The sequence below is a fragment of the Hirundo rustica genome, chromosome 2, assembly GCF_015227805.2.
Source record: "Hirundo rustica isolate bHirRus1 chromosome 2, bHirRus1.pri.v3, whole genome shotgun sequence".
NCBI lineage: Eukaryota > Metazoa > Chordata > Aves > Passeriformes > Hirundinidae > Hirundo > Hirundo rustica.
The window spans coordinates 92,487,358-92,510,844 of record NC_053451.1 but is presented as its reverse complement, the minus strand read 5'-3'; the positions used below and the strand labels follow the sequence as shown (position 1 = coordinate 92,510,844).

Below are 23,487 nucleotides of genomic sequence, written 5' to 3'. Positions count from 1 at the left end.
ATGTTTTGGGCAGGGGATCTGAAGTGCAGTAAAGAAAAAGGGCGAAAAAAAGGAGCATTCATTTTCCAGTGTGGTCTGGTAATAGCAATAAGCACAGTCATTTTCGAGTTTATGAACACTGTGTGAAGCTGAGAAGCAGTTCTCTAATTCAGACTGAAGCAGATACGGTATATCACATTCAGTTCAGGACGTCTTAGTTCCTAGAAAGACTTTACTGTTTGTGCAATTTAAAGAAACAATTAAAAAATACATGTGGACCGGAGAACAGCAATTGCCGTATCTCAAGGAATTGTGTGCCTTGAGAGTGGAATCATTGCACTGCTTTCCAGAGTCTGGATGACAAGTTGAGGACAGAAGTTTTTGGTACAGTTTTACACCTACATTTGCACTGTGTGGGAAATTTCTTGGTCATTGCAAATGTGCAGTCTCCAGAAACTTCATCTTAGTCAGAACTCCTCTATCTGGTTAATCAATGTCGCTCTGAGTTTGCCTCATCTTCTGTGAGCTCTTCCATTACTTACAAATGGGGCACCTTCCAGGCAGGAGGAGCTGAATGAGCCAAATGTGCAGCCAAGGTCCTCAGTCTACTTGTTCTGTTACTGGATTCATGGGACTAATACTGTGGGGGAAAAGCAGTTCCCTGTGTGCAGTGGTCACCCATCCACCCCCGGCGTGCCTAAAACTAGGCAGGGTGCAGCATTGAATGACATAGAAGGAATTACTGGAGCAAGAAAGCAAATTTGATAGACTAAATTTTTTTCCAGCTTCTAGTGTTAAGACTCAACACTGCTTCCTGGCCACTTTTATATTCAGTTGTATGTTGAGAATTATCTGTAAATTACAACGATAAATACTTTTTTTAGTAGCATTGGTTAATGTACCTTCCACCACTAAATTACCAGCTTCTGTAGCATGGCTGAATATCCAACTTGTGGTGACCATGTTTCTTCCCTCGGTTACTTCTGTCACTGCTGAGCTGTTGAGGCCTCTCGAGGAACCATAAGGAAGGAGAAGCTTGTGGATCTTTTCTCCAAGACTTCAGGGTTACAAAGGAGAGAAGAAGCAGGAGCAGTGGAGTTTATTTTCTGATGAATTTCTGTACTCTTAATGTAACCACTTGCAGGAACTGGATCCGCTGGATCTGTTATTGAGGGTAGTCTAATGCATGGTGTTACAGTGAATATTGAAGAGGAAGGGGCTAGACAAAAGGAATAAGTACGTTTTTTTCTGATCTCCAAAATTACTCTTACCAGAACAGATGAGTCATGTAAATGAAATATTCTTATCTAGTCCTGTTGTTTGTGTTTGTTTCTGTTTTTCACCATTAGTGGATGGCCTGTTTCAAGACATTTAAAAAATAAATTGTTCACAGAGAACTTGAAATTGAAAAAACAAATTTCAATAACTTTTTAATCTGGCATACCACTGTTAGCCTTCAGAATTTCTCACAGACTAAAATACTTTTTTTGAGAGTTATTCTTGAGTTACTGTTTCATGGGTAACTGACAGTGGTGTTGGCTTTGGAACTCCCTGTTCTAAAATTAGATTTTTAAATTTATTTTTAAAAATTATGTTCTACTGTCATCATAGCTTGAGTTATTATATGAGGGATTTTTCTCTTGATGCCTAGTTTACATAAAAATTACTGTATCTGTAGTTTTTTGTGGTCCTTTCATGAAGCAGTAGATAGATAAATATCTACTACTGAGTAGTAGATAAGGCACATATATCCAGTTTTGCAAAGGAAGCCCCGTGAACATGCAGAAATATGGACGCACCATAAAAAGTGTAAGAAGTTCATCACCTTATCTAACATTGCTGTTTAAGAGATGTACGGATGTGGGAATTAACGCTGGTGGCTTATTTTAGTTGAGTATTCAGGATGCATTCAGGTAGGTAGCTTAATCTAGTGTATTTTTTTCACAATATTAATTAATATTTTGCTCAAAGAACATGTAAAAAAACCCACAGCAAACTGGTTTCTTCACACAGTTTTACTGGTTAATAGATAAATAAGGCTGCTGTTTTTGTGGAAAGTGAAAATCTGTGCTTTTGTATTATTTTTTTGACTGAACACCACTGAAGTTGTACTTTCTAATAACTTCCATGTGATGTTTCTATATCAATCTTGAGCAAGTCTAAAAAAGTTAAGTTTGGGATGGACTAAAAACAAGAACCCAGTGGAAGTAAGAAAAACATTTTATTTTGGACCTTTTTTACATGATGCACTTTGAATCCCTAGAAAGTATTGAGAAGTCTTCAAAACATTTTTCAGACTTTTCTTAAAATACCAGCATGTGTTTCTCCTTTTACGTTCATTTTTGGGTTATGTACTGGAAATTTCAGTGAGGCGGACTGGAGAAGTTCAATCTTTGAGGACTCTCAAGTGGTCATGCACCTTTTTTGATATTGTTTTAGTTCAGTAGCTTGATCTACTTCTCTTTGCATTTAGTGAGTTCTAATATGTCCAGAAGTTAGCAAACTAGTGATCAAATGATATTATGAAATTAGGTCATCTAAAAAGGCATCTCTGTTTAGGATTTTGAATGTTGCTAATTTTTAAAATTTGCTTTTTCAAAGAAGGCAGAAGGAAAGCGATGTTTAAGCTCTCTTTTGTACATAGTCAGAGCTGTTTTCCTATGTTGGTTTGTATTATAAAATCAGGAAATAGCAACTCAGAAGTTGCCTGTCACCTTGCCAGTTTATTTGTCTGAATGAAGCATTTTCTTGTAGTCTGGGTTAAACTTTATTAATTGTATGTGACAGTTAATGGTAGTGGCTTTATATAGGTATGTTGCAGTATTTTATTGAATAGCTACACTGTGATGGCAACAGGCTCAACAGAAATGCAGATTTTGGAAGTTAAGTTATGCTGGAGATAAATTGTTTTAACGTTTGCATTTGATTGTGTGGGTATCTATTAATGGAGATGTGTTATGGCTAATTAGGAGTGGGAAGAAGAATGGGTCAATCTTTGCTGAATGTTGTCTACATTGAAATGGTTCTCAAGTAGCAGACAACTTGATTTTAGAGATGGACAGTGGTCCATATTCCCCAAAAATGCTTCTGGCTACTTGTCTCATGTTACATTACGTTCGCTAAGAGTTCCAGTATTGCATTATTGGTTACCCAGACTCGGTTGAAAGTTACACTGTGGGCCGCTCTAGTCTTATAATACACTGATAAGGATGTTGGTGAGGCAAATGGTTCTGGAAGGGTCCTGTGTAATGTTATTTGTTGATTTTGGCTGTGGTTCAGATGCTGGTGAATGAGTTGCTCTAAAGTCTTGGTTTGGCTGGAAAAACAACAGTGTCTTATGGTCAAACCTAGAATGGTTGCAGGACGTAGGTGTGGAAGTAGCTGCTGCTGGTACCTTCACATATGGGTATTTAGTCCAGGAGAATGCTAAGGATAATTTTATTTTCTGATTAATTTATGTGGTAAAACTGGAAAACCAGTGATCTGATGTCATAGTCACCACTAGGAATCTTGTATTCAACTCTGCTTCATTCTTACAGCTTCACGGTTAGTTTTGGGGCTGTCAGCTTTAAATTTTGCAAGGGTGGTATCACTTGAGCAATTTCATTACTGTAAGAAGCAACACCATGGAGTGACTTGTGAGTTGTTTTTGATCGGTTGGTTGCTTGGGCGGGACCACCATTTGACTTGTCTTCAGAGTGAGTTCTTAGTTTAATTTTTGCTGAGTTCTGGATGTGTTGCTCTTATCAGAAGGAACAGCCAAGATGCTGATGGTCTTGACATATTCTGCAATAAAGGAGACCTCAGGTGTCATTTTGTGTGTTGGTCAGTGTCCAGCTTACCTGCAGTATCAGCAGAGCCTGTATTCAGATGAAGATCGACAATGCTTGACTGAGCTTCTCACCTTGTATTTAGCTTTTTGTCTTCACAATTCTGTGGTATCCAGACCTTTATTTTAGTGCTTTGACTATGCCTTGTTAGGTGAGGTGCTAAAAATTCAAATATGCTCTTTGGAAAGCTCATTTCTATGGTGTAGCTCATTGCTGAGTGGCAGATGCATTAATCTTGAAGATACTGCCATGGACTGAGGATGATTATCTCTGTTTCAGAAAAAGGCTACTGAAACATGGTAAAACAACTCATCTGAGAATTTTGAACAGACTCCTGTAGCTCAACTTCAAAAGTTTTTATGTTATTTATACAGTAAAGAATAGTTCTCACTACTTCATTTTCAAAATGAAATCCAAATGTTCTAAATTTAAGAACTTTTTACCATTTTCTACAATATTCCTCTACGTAATATCCTGATTGCCTTTTAGTTTTTGTAAAAAAAGTCATAAAAATAATCTTTTGCAGTGGCATAATAATTTATTCCCAGAGCATGTTTGCTGTGGTCCCTGCATGAGATGAGAAACCAATGGGGAAAGTAGTTCATTATCATCTTGTTATAAATGACATTTGCATATGGATAGGGCTGAAAGAAGAATAAAGGTTGTTTAAGCAGTCTTAAAATAAGGTTGTTTATTTCTGATTATAAGCTTTATTCCCGTTCCACTTTGTAGCATTGCTTATTTTCTGTTGCTTCCTGATATTGAAATAAGGCAAACAAAAAAAAGGAACCTTGCATTGTCAATAAAGTGGCCCATAGTGGAATTGCATGGTATGGAGCCTTTAGACACGTTGCCTCTAAAATGACTGGGGATTATCATGGATCCCCTTTGAGTTGGGCTCAGTTTTGCACAAGATGGGTGCTGGTTTGCTGGTAGGTTTTGCAAATGCCTGTACACAGCAGAGGCATCGTCCTGGATTCCATCGTCATGGAACTGTGGAATTATTATGGTTGGAAAAGACCTCCAAGATCAAGAAGTCCAACCATCAACTCAACAGCACCAAATGCCTCTGACAAGCTCTGGGTGGAAATGTTTTTATTTCCCAATTCCTCCATTTTCTGATTTTGTCGTAGCTACTTCTTTCCTAATTTATTTTGAACTTCTCTGTCTGAGTCCCAGCTTATTTCCCCTTTCAGTTGTAGTTCAGATTGTATTCGTTTTCCCACTTCCCATGTTCTTCCCTTCTTCTCCCGGGATTTGATCTCGTTGTTCCATCAAAGCTGTCTTAGGTTCTTCATGAGTTGTATTGCCTGTATTTTTCAGTGACTTTCAGTTTCTCTACCTTAACTCGCATCTAATTTTCTAGCTCGTTTTTTTTGTCTTTCCCAGCCAATCCCAAAATTGTCTCTTCTTCAGACTGTCCCATTTTGACTCCCATTCTTTAACCATTCTAGTATTTTGGCACCTGTATCTCTTCATCAAGCCCGGTCCTGTGCCTCCATGCTCTGTGGGCTGAATCTGCAGTTAACAACTCAAATTTTCTGTTCTGAGAAAAAACCTTGTAGCATGTACCTCTATTTCCATGTATCTCTTGCCCTTTTTGCTCTTCTTTCAGCACTTTTTCAGGTAGTGTTCTTAAAATGCTCATTACTTAGAAGAAGGGTAGAAGAGGTATTTTTCTTCCCCCTTACTTATTTGAAGTAGTTCTGGTTGACTCTCGGGTTAAATCTGATATACATAGCTCATGTACTCGTTCAGTCTTGTTTTTGTCAGATAAACTTCTTACTTTTCTAAGTTCTTTGTCCTTTAGTCCAAATTCACCTTGCATATTTTCCTGTTTAGTTTAAAGGTTTAGTCAATAATTTGGTGCCAGTTTTTATTAACAAATTGAATTGCAAGGCTGAAAAGCTGTGGAAGAAATTATGTTTTTGCCGTAAGGATGTTGATTTTCTAGTGCATAACTTCAGAGACTGCAAATAGTAGCTTTTAAGTAAGATACTAAATTATTCTCTCATAATCTCTAGGGAATTTTAATAACTGAAGTTCTCTGCATCTTCAGAAAATTTTTTTGCAGATTAACTTCAGTCCCAACAAAAAGATATTTCCCAGTTTACTGATTTTCAGGCTGAGGGCACTTGTGCTTTTCAGTTTTTACTTGTAAACAAAACAGAAATAGACTTCCCAGTCCTTAGGACTGCCAATGATCTCATAGCAGGCCAAAGCTAACTTCAGTTGATTTTTTTATATGTTTAGCCCTTCAGTTAATTTCTTTTCTTAGGAGCTCTGAGCAATGAGCAGAGACCAAACCTCGGTGATGGTTGGGATCTCCACCACAGCTTCTGCAGTACAGATTACCAGATCTACTGATTTGTCCAGGGGGCTTTACCCTCCTTTCTGGTGATCTCTGGGAAGATACTAAGTTATTACAGTTTAGATGCTGTGCTGGATGTCAAAAGCTGTTTTTTTTAAAATCATTGTTGTGTTGTAGCGTGTGATGGATGAAGGCTGTATCTGTGTCCTCTTTGGGATTTCAGGGGTTTCTTTTTGTTGCCATAGAGAAGTAGACATGGCCAACGTGTCTTTGAAGAGGAAAACTTAGCTGAATTGTGAAGTTGCACACACTTTGCAACATAAGCTTTCAAAATCAGATATTAAAAGCATTATTATTATTTCTAGCAGCCCCAGGATCGCCGTCAAAGGATGTAATGCATCTTGAGATTGAGAATCAGGAGAAGGCAAGAAGAAACTCTGAAATACAAAAAGAAAACAAAGGAAAATAAAAAAAATCCAAACCCCTTGTTACAAATAGCTTGATAAGGCCTAAAACCTAAATGTATTTTCTCATCAGAAAATAGAACTTCCTTGCTGTCTGAACCCATCCTAACAGAAAGTTACCTTTCTATTGGAGAAAATCCAGTATTTTTTCCATGGTGTTTTTTGGGGGGGGCGGGGGGAGGTTGGTTTTGGTGTTGTTTTGGGTTTGTTTTCTTTTTTTTTTGGTTCATTGTGACTATAATGTACAGAATGAGAAGTATAGTCATGTTTTCCTTTATTGTCTTTCTTTCTTTTGGGTGCTATGCCTCATAGGTCCCTGAGGAGTAATCCTGATGCTTCCTCCAAAATAACCTGGCTTGAAAAATAATGAGAATGTCCTCAAAATGCACACTGAGAAATGTTTTGTCTAGTGTTTCCATTTCAGAACACAAGACACCAGAATTCTGTATGGGATGGAAGTTTTGCTTTTCAGTTTTCTTTGATGAAAATTGTCCCTTCAACCAGGCGTAAGTTTTGCTAACCTTAGAATTAAAAATGTATCCAGAAGTGTGAAGTGCACACTGGGGCTGGAATAACAGAATTTTCACTAGAAATGGGTTTTCACTATGAATAATAAATAGCAGCTGGGGCTGCTGTTTTGCTGTGGGATTCACAGTATTCTTTCCAAATAGCTTTATTGGAGTCTTTCTGGGCATATGCTTTCAAATGAATTGAATATTTACGTGCCATTTTAACTGCTAGAGTTAACCTTTAGTAAGACACTGGTAGAAAGGTGGTGGAACTGTAACTTCTATATTGGTTATTAGTATTGTGGTCCCTGAGGGGATTCTTCTTGTTATTCTGTGATTGCTATTCTCTGAATTTTCCCAAATTGTTTTCTTTTACTGTTTAAGTGTGGTTCTTTTCCCCAAATGTGTTCTATCAGCGACTTAAGTAATTTCAGTCACACAAAAGCATGGTATAGGGCATGTATCATTAACCTGAGCCTTTGTAATACTGGATTAAATTACAGTTTTCGGAGTTGCATGTTGTTTTGGGTAAGACTTTTTCACTGTATGGACTTGCAGATAAACAGAAGAAGACTTTGAAGCTTATGAGATGGTTTGATACTATGGTGTTGGTTCCTTTACTCAAAATGAATAGAAAGGATCCTACTGGAGGCATTCTAATTTGAAAGAAATAGAAAATGGAAGGGACCAATAAGTAGTTGATTACTGAATTGCCTAATTTTCCAATTACTGAGTTAGTGATTTGCATTAATACTTGAATTTTCTGAATATCACAGCCTAAATATTTGCTCTTGGAATATCACTGTAACTGCTGTGCACTCGGTGCAGGTTTGCTTTTGCATATTAAACCAATGACTGGATTTAATAATTCAAAATTATTAAATTCATGTGCTTAAAACAAAGACATTACAGATTAAGATAGGTATTTTCTTGGTGGTTTTCTGATCAAAACCACAATATATTAAATGCTTTTCCCGTCTTGTTTATAATCCTTATTTATTCTCATGGAAAAAAGAATTTGCAGGTGTCCCAAGTGCAAAGCTCTTTCTGCTGTGGAATACAAAGTTAAGTACTGCAGTGAAAGAAATTATGACAATGGGACTGCACTGCCTGCCTGGTTTAACACTTGTGGAGTTCAGGTAGAATAGGAGGACAAGGTAATACTTAGCCAAAAATTCTCCTTCATATTTTCCCATGGGATTCCAGTGTTCTGGAATGTTATACTTCCTAGTGTGGCTCTAACAACATCTTTGTACAAAATACTGGTCTCATATGGATGAGTATACCTTTTTCTTTAGGAGTTTCTGATGTAGTCTCTTGCCTTTCTGAATTACATAGTTAAGTGTGATGAAGAGTGAAGCTTATAAAGAGTTCTGGAGCCTGGGAATAGGGTGGCAAAACCGTCCTTCGTTCGAGCGAGTCTTAGAAATCCCTGCTGTGGGCAAGGAGGAGGACAGACCGTGTTCTGAAACAACTGAAAAGTTGTTGCAGCCTCCCTAAAACTATGCTATTGTGTTACTTTTTAGGAGGGGGCATGGAGGGCAGAACTGCCACAGGCTCTTCTTCATTATGTCCATCACTTCTGTCTGTTCAAAGTTTTCTCTGTGCGACCAGGTCCTCATTGCTGCCACGCCATTACAGGCCCCTGCTCTTTGTGCCTCCCTTAGCAAAATTTGTCTTCTGTGGAATTCCAGCCTGTCCCCTATGCTCCATCATCTTCTCTCCTCGTTCACTGAGGAAAAAGTTTCCTGTTTAAGTCTTAAAGTTCTTCGGTAAGAAATCCTTGTTCTGATGCACCTGGGTAGTGATGGCTCCACAGCATCATCTAGTGGCTTCCTCGTTTCCCCAAACTCCTGGCAGATCTCAGGTAGGGCTCTTGAGGTGGACTTCTAAGGGAGAAGCTTTGCTGCTGCCTGACAGCAAAGCACTTGATTCTTGCTCAGGATTGTCAGTAGCCTGCATGTACCTGCTAAGTGCAAAATGCAGCTTGGGACTTTTCAGCCTCTGAAACACCATATGCAACAATGTGGTTAAGTACAAGTATTGACTTTCTTGCTGTTGTTTCTAAATGGAAAAATGTGTTTTGTTTTGTTTTGTTTTTTTTCCAAAACTGTTTTGTCTCCAGATACAAATAAATTACTGCGTCCTTTCCTCTGTTTAAAAATTAATAGTATTTTGAAAAGTAATCGCTGCTGTGAGATTTCTCAAAGGAGGGTGGTAACTTTGTAAACCTTGTCACCCTATAGCTTTTTTCACTTAAGAGGTTTGTCTTCTGATCTTTAAAAAAAATAATGATTGAAAAGCTCAAGATACTTTTTTATTAATGATATTTTTCCTGATTAAAATGGCTGACCACTCTCCACCACCTGTACTGATTTTGCTGAATGTTTTTTGCCTTTTGTATTAGGTAACTAGTATCTACAGAGAGAAAGGTGTAGTTGCAGGTGTCAGTGGTTCAGATTAGAAGGGTGTTCAGCTGTCTGTTAAAACAGTGCATACACACTGTAACAGCTTAGACACAAATATCAAAGTAAGTGTAAACTGATTTTCTGATTGCTCTTAAAGAATATGGTGTTTATAGAATCAAGACCTTAACATTTGACGAGTACTATACCCCAAACAGTACATAGTGGAAGATTTGTGACAAAATGAGAGTGGTGGCAGTAGAGGTTACTGGTAAGATATCTTTCATCTTTGCCAATAAAAGGTTATCTGTGTTTGTAAGTCTAATAAAAGTTGCTTTCTTTAACAGGCTGGACTAATTGAAGCCAATGGAGAGCTTAAGGTGTTTATAGACCAAAACCTAAGTCCTGGAAAAGGTAAGAACGCAATTCTTAGTAAGACTCTCCATTTCTTGATTTTTAGTCGTTACGCATTTTACTGGCTTTAAACTGCTTTCTTAGCATAGTTTTTGTAGTTCTTCTTCAGTTATATGATTAGTATGTAGGCTGTAGACGTGCTGTGGTTTATAATTGTCTTAAAACTACAGGTGCAGTTCAGTGGTGGTTTGTCCCATATGTGATCTCCTTAGTGTAGCTTGTGTTTAAGTATAAAGACCAGGATGTTGTGAAACATCTTTGGGGCACTGTGTTTTAGCAAATGGAAAAAAAATGCAGGTAGAAATTTAAAATAGGTTATGACAGTTTTTAAATAGTGCATCCACTCTGCTGCAAGCTTGTCTCAAAATATATTGTAAACAGAACTGCTTTGGACTTGCAGGTAATGCCTGTGCATGTATGATAATGTAATGTCATTCAGTAATTTAATAAAGCATGAGATATAAATTTGAACTTGAATTTGATACATGAGCTAGAAAACTGAGTGCCCCTAAACATTTGGGGCGTTAGGAGCTGCACTTTCCCAGTTAGTGTAGTTGGAAAAAACAGAAGCAGCACTGAAGTTCTGGACAGCAATGTCATGAAACCTCTTCTGTAAACTGATTATGCTACATTTGCAGCCATTTCATGTATTCTTACAGAAGGACTGTTTCCATAGTGAGAGTGTAGAACTCTTCTCTAATTCCAGTAAAGTGTATTCTTGTCGGTTTATGCGTTCTGCTGGTGACAATTGTTTATCAGGGTAATAATTTTCTGCAGCATGTTTACCTGCTCTTATAAGTAACGACTGAGTATCTTAACAGTCTTTACTAGTTTGACAGGCCAACTAGCCACTGTTTCCTAATTTGCTCATCAGATGTGCTCTTTGTCCTCTGTGGTTTCCTTATTGTATCCTTTGAGCCTGTTTGATTGCTTTCATCAACTTTCTTGAATACAAGTGGCTAAAACTGTATGTGTGGCTCCCAAGTGAAGTGTCAGTCATTTTTGTATGGAGAGATCAATAACTTTTCTGTGCAACATCATGTCTGGTTCATAGGCATCTCACAATATATTTTGGTGGAATGGCCATTTTCCTTTGTTGTTGCTTCCAAATAATGACAGTCTGCTTTATTCTTGTGTGTGACAGATGGTGTCCTTTGATAGGCTGTGTGAGGTAAGGTGCAATTTATGTTAGGACAGACATATACTTACTGTATCTAAACCTTACCGTTGACTGATCTACTGGCTTTAAGCATTGTTGGAATACTCCAGTACTCCCAGATTAACCTGCAGTCCAGTTCAGGTCAGCTCCTTCAGTATTGCTGCTCTAGTATTTTATATATCGTTTCAGGAAACCCATTTAACTTCTGTCACCATCACTAGGTACAGCAAGTATTTTATTGGCATCTCACTAGACTCTGTCATGGACATTTCCTTCTCAAAAATACACATTGCTTTACAAAAGGAGGGTCTCCCACTCATCTGTCCTGTTCTGCATTTGGTGGAGAGGGCACTAAGGGCAGAGGTGTATTACTGTGAACACAGTCACACTCCCCTGGGCTAAAGAAGTGTGCAAGTAGGTACCTGATCCTTAATGGCTGTACCATATGTCCTAACCCTATGGGCAGTAAAAGTGATTTTTTTTTCAGGGCAGATGCTTTAGGAAGGTAGATTTTACACCCACATAGACGTCTAGACCCTGTTACAGTCAGTGGAGATGCAATCAAAACAGTGCAGTCTAGACAGCAAGAACTGGAAATATGACTCTTCCATTACTACATGGCTCTTTAAGTAGACAAATCAGAGGGCATTTTATTGCTTATAGAATTTTGTAAATAAATTCAAGTTATTAAGTAGTTTATTATAGCCCAGCACTTTGTCCAGTGTGAGTTGAGCTCTATTCTCAATGTATAACACAGCAAACTGAACTATGTTCAGTCAATTTCTGCATCTCATTGCTTTTAGGGGAGTTCTGTGAAGTTAATAGAGAGTAACTAATTCTTAATATTGAGAAAAAACAGCTGTTTCTCTTGGCTTTATCAGTTTGTGGATTTTGTCTTTAGCTTGTTCAGGCTCTGTAATCTTAATGAGAGCTTAAACTTGCAAATATTTGTCACTAAAGTACTCATATATGTATCAGAATTTATTCACTAAAGTAGTACTTTTTTTGTTTGCCACTTTTTCTAATTTTTAGGGGGTTTTGTGCAATCTTTAAATGTTGACTTTGGTAACTACACACAAAAGTACTATGCTGTCTCTAAAAGTAGCTGTCTGCATTGCATGCCATTATATCAATAAAGTGCTGTCCTCTGCTGTTTTTTAAAATCTGTGCAAAATTTTTCTTGGCTTCACTATGGAGAGGGGTATTCCAGAACAGTCATGGAGTAAGCTTTCCATAGGGTAACAGAAGTGTATCTAGTATACTTTTTATTGTGAGTTGAAGGTGGTCAGGAAAAGACTCTTTGTTCTTTTCTGGTGGTCATCAGTCAAAGGGGGGGGTTTTGTGTGTTTTTGTTTGTTTGGATTTTTTTGTTTTGCTTCTTTTCTTCATCTTCCCCTTTGGATTTATATTTCTTAAAAGGAAGGAGTCTTTTCTGGAAGTTGCAAGCCAATCACAAGAAGAGATTGAGAGTACCTGGCATGATTGATATTGGTTATAGGATCAAATTTCCCTGCTGTGTCAAATGAGTGGTTTGTTCAGCCCAATCTGCTGCCCTTGACAACAGTAATTGGGCAGGCTCTTGAGAAGAATGCAGGAGCCTGGGTACTTTTCGAAGTTCATTCTTCTTATGCTCCTACAGCGCTCAATGTCATTGGATTAGTAATACCAGAGGGTAAATTCCATCATAGTTTTGGAAAAGTACAACTTTGAGACTCAGAGAATTGAGAATGAAAATCCAACAAGCAATCTATTACTTGCTTCAGTTTCCACATGTTGCTAGCCAGATGTGAAAGGAGGAACAGTTCAGCTGTCAGAGGAATAACGATTTTAGGGGGATGGTAGAAGACAAAAAATGACTTGTGTGCTGGGTCATAAGGGCATGATTGCAAAAACAGGATTAAAGAGAAAGAGCAGAATATTGTTATTGAAATGGTTCTGTAACATCCTCGTCAGCAGACTATAAGGTATGTGACTAAGTGGTAGGTAAATGACTCGGATATGAAAGATAAGCAAAGATTGACTTTCCTGGCCAAAACAGGTTATGATTCTCACAGCCTGAACAACTTTGTTGCAATGCTTTCAAAATAGGCTGTGAATGAGCTTCTGTAAAGTTTTAATCTGCACTGGCAGAAATGTGGTAACTGTATCAGTTCTTTTCAGACTTGAGTTTTGGTTGTAGGGTTATGTTGCTGTTGTTTCTTGGGTGAATAATGAAGAGGGGTCATCATCATCTTCTTGAACAGTTATACTGAGCAACCTCCTGCTCAAAAAGTCCTAAAGATTTGGAATCAGAGAGAGAGGGTATGTTAGAGAATAATCTCTGTATGCACGTCTTATCCATCCATTCATTTCGTGACCATTCATTAATGTCTGCTGCCAGAAACGGGTCAGCAGTGTAGACAACCTTTTTACTTCAGCAAATGGGGACATGCTTCCAGTAGCTCTTTTTGGTGAGACTGGTCTCAGCCATGAACTCCAGATTAGGACTTTCGTTTTAAAGCAGAGACTGACTTTGTTTTAAGAGGAGAATACAGTATGTAAAAAACCTCAAAACAAAAACAAACCCCCAAACCCCAAGCAACAGCCCCACAAAGGTTTGTTTATAATGAGTAATGCAAGCAATTTTGAATAAATTACTCATGCACATAAAATACTGTTCTAGAAAATGCTCTAAAAATTTATTCCCTCAAAATCATCTCTAGTGTGAAGTAAGAGGTATCGACCTATATGTGGTAGAAATGAGATGGCAGCCTGTGTTTCCTCCAGTGTTGTGCAATCTCCAGAAAAGGTTGCCCGTATATTCGCCCATGTTTTCTGATACCCCTATGTATTTCCATTACTGGAGTGTAACACTCCATATAGCCCTGAAAAAAACAGTATGACTGTGAAAGGTTTGTTTTACTTGGTAACCAGGAAGGTGGTTTCCAACTGGCTAGTTAATTTTGAGAGTTAGCAAATACGTATGGTCTGGGAGTATAGAATTTTTAATAGGGGCTGAACTTGTAAAACTTCCTCATGAGTTTGTGTTTTCTGTTGGTATTTGGCAATGAATTTTAGAAACTGAGAAATTTTGTTGTTTCTGGAGGTTACATTTTGAAGAAAACTGTCACGTTCTGGTCCTTGTCATATTCAGATGAGTGTTTATATTTAAGTATTAAATAGAGCACTATTCAATTCTAATCCTGCCCTTCACTTGTGGAGAAATTTGGATGAAAGAAATTATTTGCTTCAGATGAGTGCAAGGGAAAAGGTAACCAGTGGTATTAATATTGTATTGAAATTAAAGCTCTTAGCTTAGAAATTACTCAGAAAGAAAAGTTGGATCTTCTCTTATGCCAGTAGGTGGCATCATTGGTATGTAACCAGAAAATGCTTGTAAAGTATGTCTCTAGCTCCTTTCACCACTTACACTTTAAAGAAAGGTTTCTGCTATTACAGGCTAATTATATTTACATTAAATACATTTAATACATTAAGTATATTTTTATATATTTACATTTCAGATTTGGAAAAAATCAAAGTCAAACATGTAACATTTTAAGGTGTGTTTAGACGCTTATTTCAACACTCCCCAACCATTAGATTGTTTTGGGGTTTTTATTTATATGACAAGAAACTTGCAGTGTAATGTTAATGTTACTTTTAGTTGAACACTCATAGTTCCTGATTTTTAACAATGGCTGAAATTGTTCCTCTGGAATGGAACGAGAGATCGATTTCAGAACCCAAGAATTATGCTTCAGCAAACAGATATATGCTTGAAATTGGTTGTAAGATGCATATGCATTACCACAGCTGAGGTAAATCTAATTATTATTGTCTACAGTCAGGCTAAGGAAAGAAAACTGTTTCTGGAATTTTGGAAAGTCTAAAAGTAGACCCCAGTTTATTTCAGCACAAAAAAAAAACAACTTGGAAAAACTGGTTTATAGTAGCTGAACTATTACTAGTGATATCTGGATGGTAAGAATCACATAGAAGTCTGAGTTGATGTAAGCAATTAGGGAGTATTACACACTGAGAGAAATGGATGTCTGTACAAAAGCTCAGAAACATGCTGTATAAGCATGTTTGTTGTCTTAACACGATGATGTGGCTTGTTCAGTAAGCAGAGGTGCTTTTACTTGACTTGGCACGCAACTGGAGACAATCATCTGTGTGCTGTCACACAGATACCCTCAAAAAGAATTCAGTGTTTTCTGAAAATTAGCGTACAAGTAACTAATAAAATACCTGTGATGTTCATGACAGAGACATTAACTGAAATGTCACAGGAGTGGCATGTGAGGAATCAGCTCCCAGGATATAATCATCACCTCTATTGTATGACAAAATTTAGTTCGTTAGAGACTGCATTGTGAGGGCACTGAGTTGCTTTTCTGTTGACTGCTTTCTTTTTCACAACTACAGAAAACGTAAAGACAGATTACTTCAGAAAACGGTAGAGTATCTAAAATGAATGGGATTTCTGCTCCTGAGACAAGGAGTACCTCAGCCCATCCTCTCTAACCTGAACACCAAATTCAAAGTCACTACTGTTTCAAGAACTGGAGCAGTCAGCTTTTCAGGAGATCTACCTCACTGTCTGCAGAGGGCACTCGTTTCTTTGATTTTAGATGTACTATGTCTTCTCTCTGTGTCATCATAAGTTACTTTAAATGTTCTTAATTAACTGTATCACCTGCCCTTTAAACTGGTAAAACTCTGCAAGGGATTCTTTCTTTCTGGTAAAATTCTTTGGTTTGTTTTTACATGCAAGCAAAGGTCTGGTTAACCAGTAACCAAAGAGAGCACTTACTTGTTTGTAGACAGATAAATAACAGGTTTTGTTAGAGTGCTACTTCTTTTGATCTGCAAATTTTTTTTGCCATTACTCCTTGATTCCACCTGCATCATTATCTTGTGTTTGGAGGTATTTTTGAACATCATACTGATGAAGTTCTACTTCCCTTTAGGTTTAATGATTGCTTATAAGGTACTGAAAGTAGTTTTCCAAACATCTGGGACACTGAAAATGGAAGTAGTAGTAGCAGTTATATCCTCCTGTATAAAGTGTTTTTTCTGCTCTACATGGCATTTTCTTGTGGTTCTTAAAGTCTTTAAGGGGAAAAAAAAGATGTGTCAGCTGTATTAATAATTTGTTTTGAAAAGGGAGAAGAGGTGATGCCAGCTGTTTGCAAACTTGTGGTTTTAATTTTTACATGCTCTTATGTACACTGTATGTTGTCTGCAAAATACAGGATTATTGGGATTGCAGTGATTGCTGAGTAACAGTAATTAAGAAATTAGTAGCAATATTTGTAAGAAACTGAGCTGTCAGTCACTTGCAAATCTAAGATGATAAAATTACTTCTGCATGTACTTAACAAACAAAAAACCCCACATATTATGAGCCTTTGAAAATGCAGATGAGTATGAGTAAAATGTTTGCGGTGTGAGGCAAATGAGAAAATAGAATGCACTTGGACAGAGACGTTGACAATATCCTCTTTAAAAAATCCTTTTTTTTTCTGTATAATTGAGCAGTTTTACTCTTGTATTTTGTATGATGGCTTTTATAGGTTGACTTTGACTTTGCTTTGAACTATGATGTTTGTGTTACTGTTCTTTCATTTACATTTGTTTCCTTGCCAATCAGTTTGTGCTGTACAGAAAGATGTACCTTGTAGTTCCTGTTTAGAGCCAGGTTGATTCAGTTGCATTAATTAACTCTGGCACAGCATTACAGGAAATGTTAGCGTAATTAAAAAATTTAAAGAAACATAGCGTGCGCTCTTCCATTCACATGGATGTTTCAGTTGCAAAATAGCTATTTCTGTTCAGAAAATGAAATTATTAATAACAGGAGGTTGGAAAACATCTAATAAACCTTACCTTCAAAGGAGGGGCAGCTTTGATGCACAGAGCCTTGAGTTCTTGAATTTTGCTGTGTATCACCAAGGAACCTCCTGTGCAGCTGTTGCTGTGCGCTGCCTGTGGCATTTTGCCCTGGTTGGAATTTGTCGTGCAACAAACTTGCGACTGTTCCCTCTTTTCCTTTTTTTGTGTCCTCTGTCATCTCTGTAACTTCCCTTTCGAAGCTGAAGGCAGTGATTCCTGCAAATAACAGCCCTTGCTCCACCTTAACCTTCTCTTCCAGGGGCTGCATGCACCAAGCTCGCTGCGCTTCTCCTTGTGCAGGGTACACTCCCGTACCCGAGGCACTGGAGGCTGCTGCCTTCCTGCTGCACTCTCCCGTTTGCTGGTGCCTCTCTTGCGCTGCGGGCCCCAAAGCTGAACGGTCGTCCAGGGACAGCGTAAGGAGTGCTGAAAGAAAAGGCAGTTGTTGCATGCTTCCAAGTGCAGCCCAGGATGTGTTTAAGTCTTTGTTAGCGTAGGGGAGCACCTCTGGGTCACGCCTGGCTAATTGTCGGCCCAGAAGCCCCCTGATGCTTTCCTGAACATCGGCTTCCTAACCACCGGCCCCGATCTCTGCGCTTGTGTTGACTTACTTTGGCACGTTTTTGTCTTTGTTGACTGTGTAAAGTTTTTTCATAACCAACATGGTAGCATAAAGAATTACTTTATTTTTAAACTTACCAGAGTAATTGATAGTCTCTTGAGTGAATCTGAAGAGTAGGGGGTCTCATGGGAGTATTGTTCTTTATGAAGTTGTCCTATTGAAGTAATATTTGGAAGTTGTTGTAGGAAAAAACTCAAAACGTGAATGGGTAGCACTCCTTGTCAGAAAACTGTCTACCTTTGAATTCCTAAAGGAATCTTCTATCCTTGTAACTCAGTGTGCATATAATTGATACAGTACTGGAAGGAAAGAGAGCCACGTAGCCTGCACCAATTTATGAAGGGCTCAGATAGTGACAGATGAGTAAGTCAGAATTCTGTGGCAGCTTGGTTAAGAGTGTAACAGAAAAGCAGTACATGTGTGGGCAGATGTAGTAATGGCCTTCAACAAGGCTTTTCTAGAAGGAGGGGAAAAGGGAGGGTCTGCAGTTACTTCTTTTCAAAGTCATGCTTTGAAAGAGTCAATAACCATGTGGATAAGAATTATCTAATCAGAGCAATGCCCTTGGATTTCTTAAAAATAATAATAATAAAAAAAAAAAAGATTATCAAGGTCTTTAATCAGCCTGTTAAGCCTAAGGTGTGATAGAAAGAGATGGTCCTCCCGTGGGTTAATAATTGGTGAAAACTGAACTTGGTACAATGAGTATCCCAAGTGAGCTATTAGCACTGAAGAAAGATCTTGAAGACTTCACAGGTTATATTAATGAACATGTGATACCAGTGTTTGGTGGGGAACTAGAGCATTGAATTTTGAGAATTACATGGAAGAGAACAGGGAATAAAATAGTAAACGAGCTGTAGAGACATAAATAACATACTGTATTCCTTGATCATGAATACTGTATGTATGCCTGTCATCTGCAAAAGAAAGGGCAGGAGAACTCGAAAGCATGGGCAGCAATGACCATCAGAGATAAGGGCAGGTTGGTTAAAGCATGGTGCTCGTAATGCCAGGGCTGGGGGTTTGATCCCTGTATAGGCAAGAGTTGGAATTGATGATCCTTGTGAGTCCCTTCCAGCTCAGAATATTCAGTGATTCTGAGAAGATGATCAAATAGATGAGGTGTCTTAACCTCAGAAAGTAGTTACAACTCCTCCTTTATACTGGAAATGCAGTCTTCAGATTGCATTGATTTTTTTAAAGCAAAGAGGAAAAGTTAAAAAAAAAAGACTTCTAGGAAGCTGAGAAGAAGCTACACAAGCACTACTAGCCAGGGTAGTTTATATTGGTTTATTGTTTTCCGCAGAGAGGAAGAACAAACACAATTCAGGTCATGATTTTGATGAGTGTACTTGAAGGGACAGGAAGGTACAACAGACTTACATTACAAAAGCTGCTGACTTTATGAAAGAGCACTGGGAAGCTGGTTAATAATGGAAGGACATGCATCTTATTTGTGAATAGATTGATCACTGAGAGTAGATTCTTATGTGAAGCTATCGCTTTGACATGGTGTAGTAATAGCAGCTGGGAAAGATAAGCCTTCTGGAAAGCAAGGGCTTAAAGAAGATTTGAATTGTCCTCAGCTTCCTGTAGACTTTTGAATGTGTAAAGAGGGATGATAGGCATCAAGGACCAGTGCAGCCCTCCCGATACAACCCTTGTAAAAATGCTTCTTTATTGCTTTATTGGACAGCGGGAAAAAGAGACGAATGAGGGTTGTACCAAATACTTTTGATGCATTGGCCTCTTTAGGAGTAATCTCAAGAGAAACAGCTGCTAAACCTGAAACCACTTAACAGTTGATTTGCCAAAAAAAAGTCTCCAGTGTTTTAAGACTTTTTTCATTATTTTCTTCCTGTAGTCAATCTTTGTTGCTTCTTTTTTCTTTGCTCTGTTTTATAGTTGTTTGGGGAGTTTTTTGTTTGTTTTGAATTGATGGGTTTGGGGTTCTTTCCTCTAAACTATATCGTGGAACATCAAACTGCTAGCAGATACCTGGGTTGTTATTTTTGTAGTTGATATATCTTTTATGTGACTTAAGACTTACTTTACCTACCAGTGCTGATTGTAAAAAGTTTTGAACAGGGAGAGAGTGAATGACCTTTCCTGCAGGGTCGGTCTGCTGAGTTGCATGTATTTTTCTGAAATAATGGATGCTTGAGGATGTTTCTTTAATTCCCTGCCTTCAGTGGGAGGGGACACTTAGAGGAAAGCTGGGAATATTCCCTTGGAAAAGCCTGTTCCAGCCAAATTTTATCTCTTGTAGATCAGCGTGTCTCAGAAGGCTGTGCCGTATGCTGTGGCATTGGACATGCTTGTCAGATGGTACTGAAAAATATTTCAATAGCCACAAAGGATAAGGGTAGAAGAAAGGGTTATAGGTGTTGTCAGATGCTGGTTGCCTCTACTACTCTGCTTTAAGAGAAAAATTGGAATACAAGGAATTAAAACACACTCATAATAAAATGAGTATGTAACCAATAACACACATACATAGAAGAAAGTTTAGGAGAACATACTGTGAATCTTAATTTCTTGTTTTGCTTCAAATGTGTAAATGCTACATTTATATTGAGACTACTTTTTTCAAGGCTAGTTTCCATTAATATGCATTGGTAGTATGGATGAGACCATTTGCTAATACAATGTGCTGACCTGAAGCTCTCTGCCTGTGTTTGTTTTAGGGGTTGTTTCTCTATTGGCTGTTCATCCTTCCACAGTAAACACAATTGGAAAACAGCTCCTGCCAAAAACATTCGGACAGTCTAATGTCAACATTGCACAACAAGTGGTAAGGAGACTTTGTGGGGTTTTTTTTGTTTTGTTTGTTTGTGGTTTTGTTTGTTTGTTTGTTTTTAATTTATTATTAATGCTTGTACTGTTGTTTAAACGCACTGCAAATCTGATGTAGCCTGGTAGTCTGTATCACTCTTCATGGGCATATAATCTAAGTTTGTTTCTAATTTTAATAGACTTAGGTTAAAAAATATATGTATTGCATAAAGAAGTTCAAAGACGACTCAAATCAACATGAAGTTACCTCACTGTTCAGGTGGCTTTATCTTTTGTTAGTCTCGCCATTTAAAATCAGTGTCTCAGATTCAGCTCTGAAATCTGGCATAGGGAAATGTAAATGAAGTCCATAAACCTATTTTTACAGAGATGTGAGCTAAGTGGAATACAATCGAAAACATAATTGTATTTTAGCGCTTAATTCAAATATTCTTTTGCTGAAATACTTTGAGCTTTGTGAGCGATATATGAAATTAGATGTTTCAAAGAGCCCTATAATGCAATAGATAATACATAGGTTATAGTAATTCTAGCAGTAATCAAAATTAAAATTTGGTGATCTGAGTAGAATTGGTCTCAATCTTCTGGAAAGCAGCTGTAACATGTAAACATCACAACTAGAGTGTCTTATAGTTGGGTTTCTTCTTGATAGGAAAGCAGTAGAGTAGATTTTGAATGTAGAGTAGGTGTTAATCAGCCTTCTCTGTCCCACTCTAGAAATGACCGTGTGAATTTGTGCACACTTAATTTCTTCCTTTGTAGTGCTGAGTATTTTGGAACTCTCCCAAGTGCAGTAGAGGTTCAGGATTTGGTGCTGCCAGTTTGTTTTTTCTCTAGCTGTAATTCCTCTTCTCCTCACCCCCTGCCCCCTTCTGGTTTGGCTTTCATCTTATTGCAGAGTGATACAAATTCTAGATGTGGTACAGTGGTGGGGCTGCTGATGGAATTAGTAAGGTAGGGAATTACAGAACAGGACTCTCTGCAAGCAAGGGGGTTAAATCATCCCTTGCAGTCTTCTGCCACTGCATCATAGGAAATAGAAACTAGCTAACAGTTTTCTTCAGTTCTCCACGTAGTCTAACTGAATAGCGCACGGGTGGTTTTCACACTCTTCGGGGACATTTTGGTGAGCCAGACCAGTTGCTATCAGAACTGGTAGTATTTTTTTCATGGGGAGAAAGTGAGCAGGTTCACATGAGTCCTGTGCTAGCATTCCCCACCCTCATGCTATTTCCTGCAATCGTAAGTTTTGTTTATGAAAACCAGTAGAGGAGATTATTTGGCTTTGCATAAGAGACAGAAACATTTCAAGTATGGTACAATGCTGCTGAAAGGGAGTACCTGAAATATTCTAGCTGTCAGAAGTGGATGTAACAAAGTTATATGTTAACTGCTCAGAGAGGTGGCATAATAGAAAGAGAATATTTGGGAAAAAATACAGCTGTTTGTCTTTCCAGACAGCTGAAATCATGGACATCCAGCAGTCACTAGACTGCCTTTGGCACCATCTATGTAACTTTCACATGTGAAATGTTTCATTTTCAGTTTTAGCATTTTACTCTTGTTGAGACTAAACTGTTGAAGCTGGCCTGAGGAAGAAAAATTAAGTTTTGCTGCTCTGACAGAATGTAGCTGCAGGAAAATATGGCAAGCTTGTGGGTGGTTATGGGTTTAGGTTTGTTGGATGGGTTTTTTTAATTTACCTGATGTCAGGGATGTGACCAACTGTTTACACTGGGAGGTAAATGTACCCCCAAAAAGTAGACATATCTTTCTACAAAACGGCAATCTATATGGTACAATTTTCCCCCTACATCCATATTTTCTAGAAAGTTACATTTAGAACAATTCAGAGATAAAAGACATCACCTGCAAAAGTGGTGTTTTGTTTAGCTAGTTTCAGAGCTAGGAGGGCACAGTTCTGTGTGCTAATGTATGTATTATTACTTGGGATCAAATTAACACATCCTCAGGACAGTTCACTTGGAGGCTGGAAGACTGTGATTAACCAAGTGTGTGCTCTTAACAAGTTTGCAATGGGTTTGCCTAACTTGGTGTCACTCTCTGCAGTGATGAGGAAAGTTTGCCCTTATTCTTTCTCACCTCTAATATAATAGTTTTGACTCTAGTGATAGAGGCTGACACCACAAGAGAGGGTTCTTGCAAAAGCTCTGCATTTTCTCTCTGGTTTTACTGATTTTCATATTTTCTTGCATTCATATTTTAACTCTTATTTACTGCAGCGTCCTTATACATAATTTGGTAGGGTCTGGTGGGGTTTCCCCTCTTTTTCTCCCCATTTGCCTTGGAGGGGGAGAGTGTGTGTGTGTGTTTTGATCTTGTTAGTGTTGAACAGTGTTAAGAAATCCAGCAAGCATAAAAACCTGATTTAAGGAGGTTAAAATATAGATGCTCATAACTTAAACATAGTTAAAGCACACCCTATTAACTGTAGTCAGAAGTTTTTTGTGCTAGTGTGTGTAAATTAGATGCATCTAAGAGAAGTATGTACAGTACTAGTGTCTGGTTTATGCATCATTTCAATTGTGTCACTTACAAATGTCTTGGAATTCTGACCATTTTCCAAATTATTTTATCATTACTGTAGGTTATCGGTACACCTCAGAGACCTTCAGCGCAAAATACTATCCTGGTAGGAAGCCCACATACACCTAACACACATTTTGCATCACAGAACCAGACTGGAGATTCTTCACCTTGGTCTGCTGGGTGAGCAAAATGAAAGCTAGAAAGGATTAATAAAGTGTTGGAACTTTTGCTTTAAGTCTTGTGATAGTATATATACTCCTCAGACTAACAGTGTGGGAAAGTTTTTTCCTTTTCATCAGGAGCATTTCACCACTGAAGTGTGTTGTACTGAAATAGGGAGGAGTCACACATATAATGAGTACCTCTTCATTTTTTGTAAAAGAATGCAGAATATTTTCTGTAATCTCTGATAGATATTCTGACATCACTAACATTTAGAGAATTTGGCTGCTAAGAGGACACAGGAATTTGTCTGACTTGGTTCTATGATTTTTCTTACGCTGGTGTATTTTCAGAAAAATACGATGTATTTCTGATTGAACAAGGGTATCCCAGAGTGTCGTTT

The 23,487-nt window shown here is 38.0% G+C and overlaps 1 protein-coding gene across 5 annotated transcripts in view; it reads left to right on the top strand.

Annotated features, from left to right (window-relative positions):
* TFDP1 (transcription factor Dp-1) overlaps positions 1–23,487 on the top strand; it is a 40,320-nt gene that overhangs the window by 4,432 nt on the left and 12,401 nt on the right. For all 5 annotated transcript variants that reach the window (XM_040056391.2, XM_040056392.2, XM_040056394.2 and 2 more), the window contains exons 3-5: positions 9,846–9,912; positions 20,264–20,370; positions 22,981–23,102. In XM_040056391.2, the coding sequence (XP_039912325.1) occupies positions 9,846–9,912; positions 20,264–20,370; positions 22,981–23,102 (296 nt within the window). The remainder of the gene's footprint in view (positions 1–9,845; positions 9,913–20,263; positions 20,371–22,980; positions 23,103–23,487) is intronic.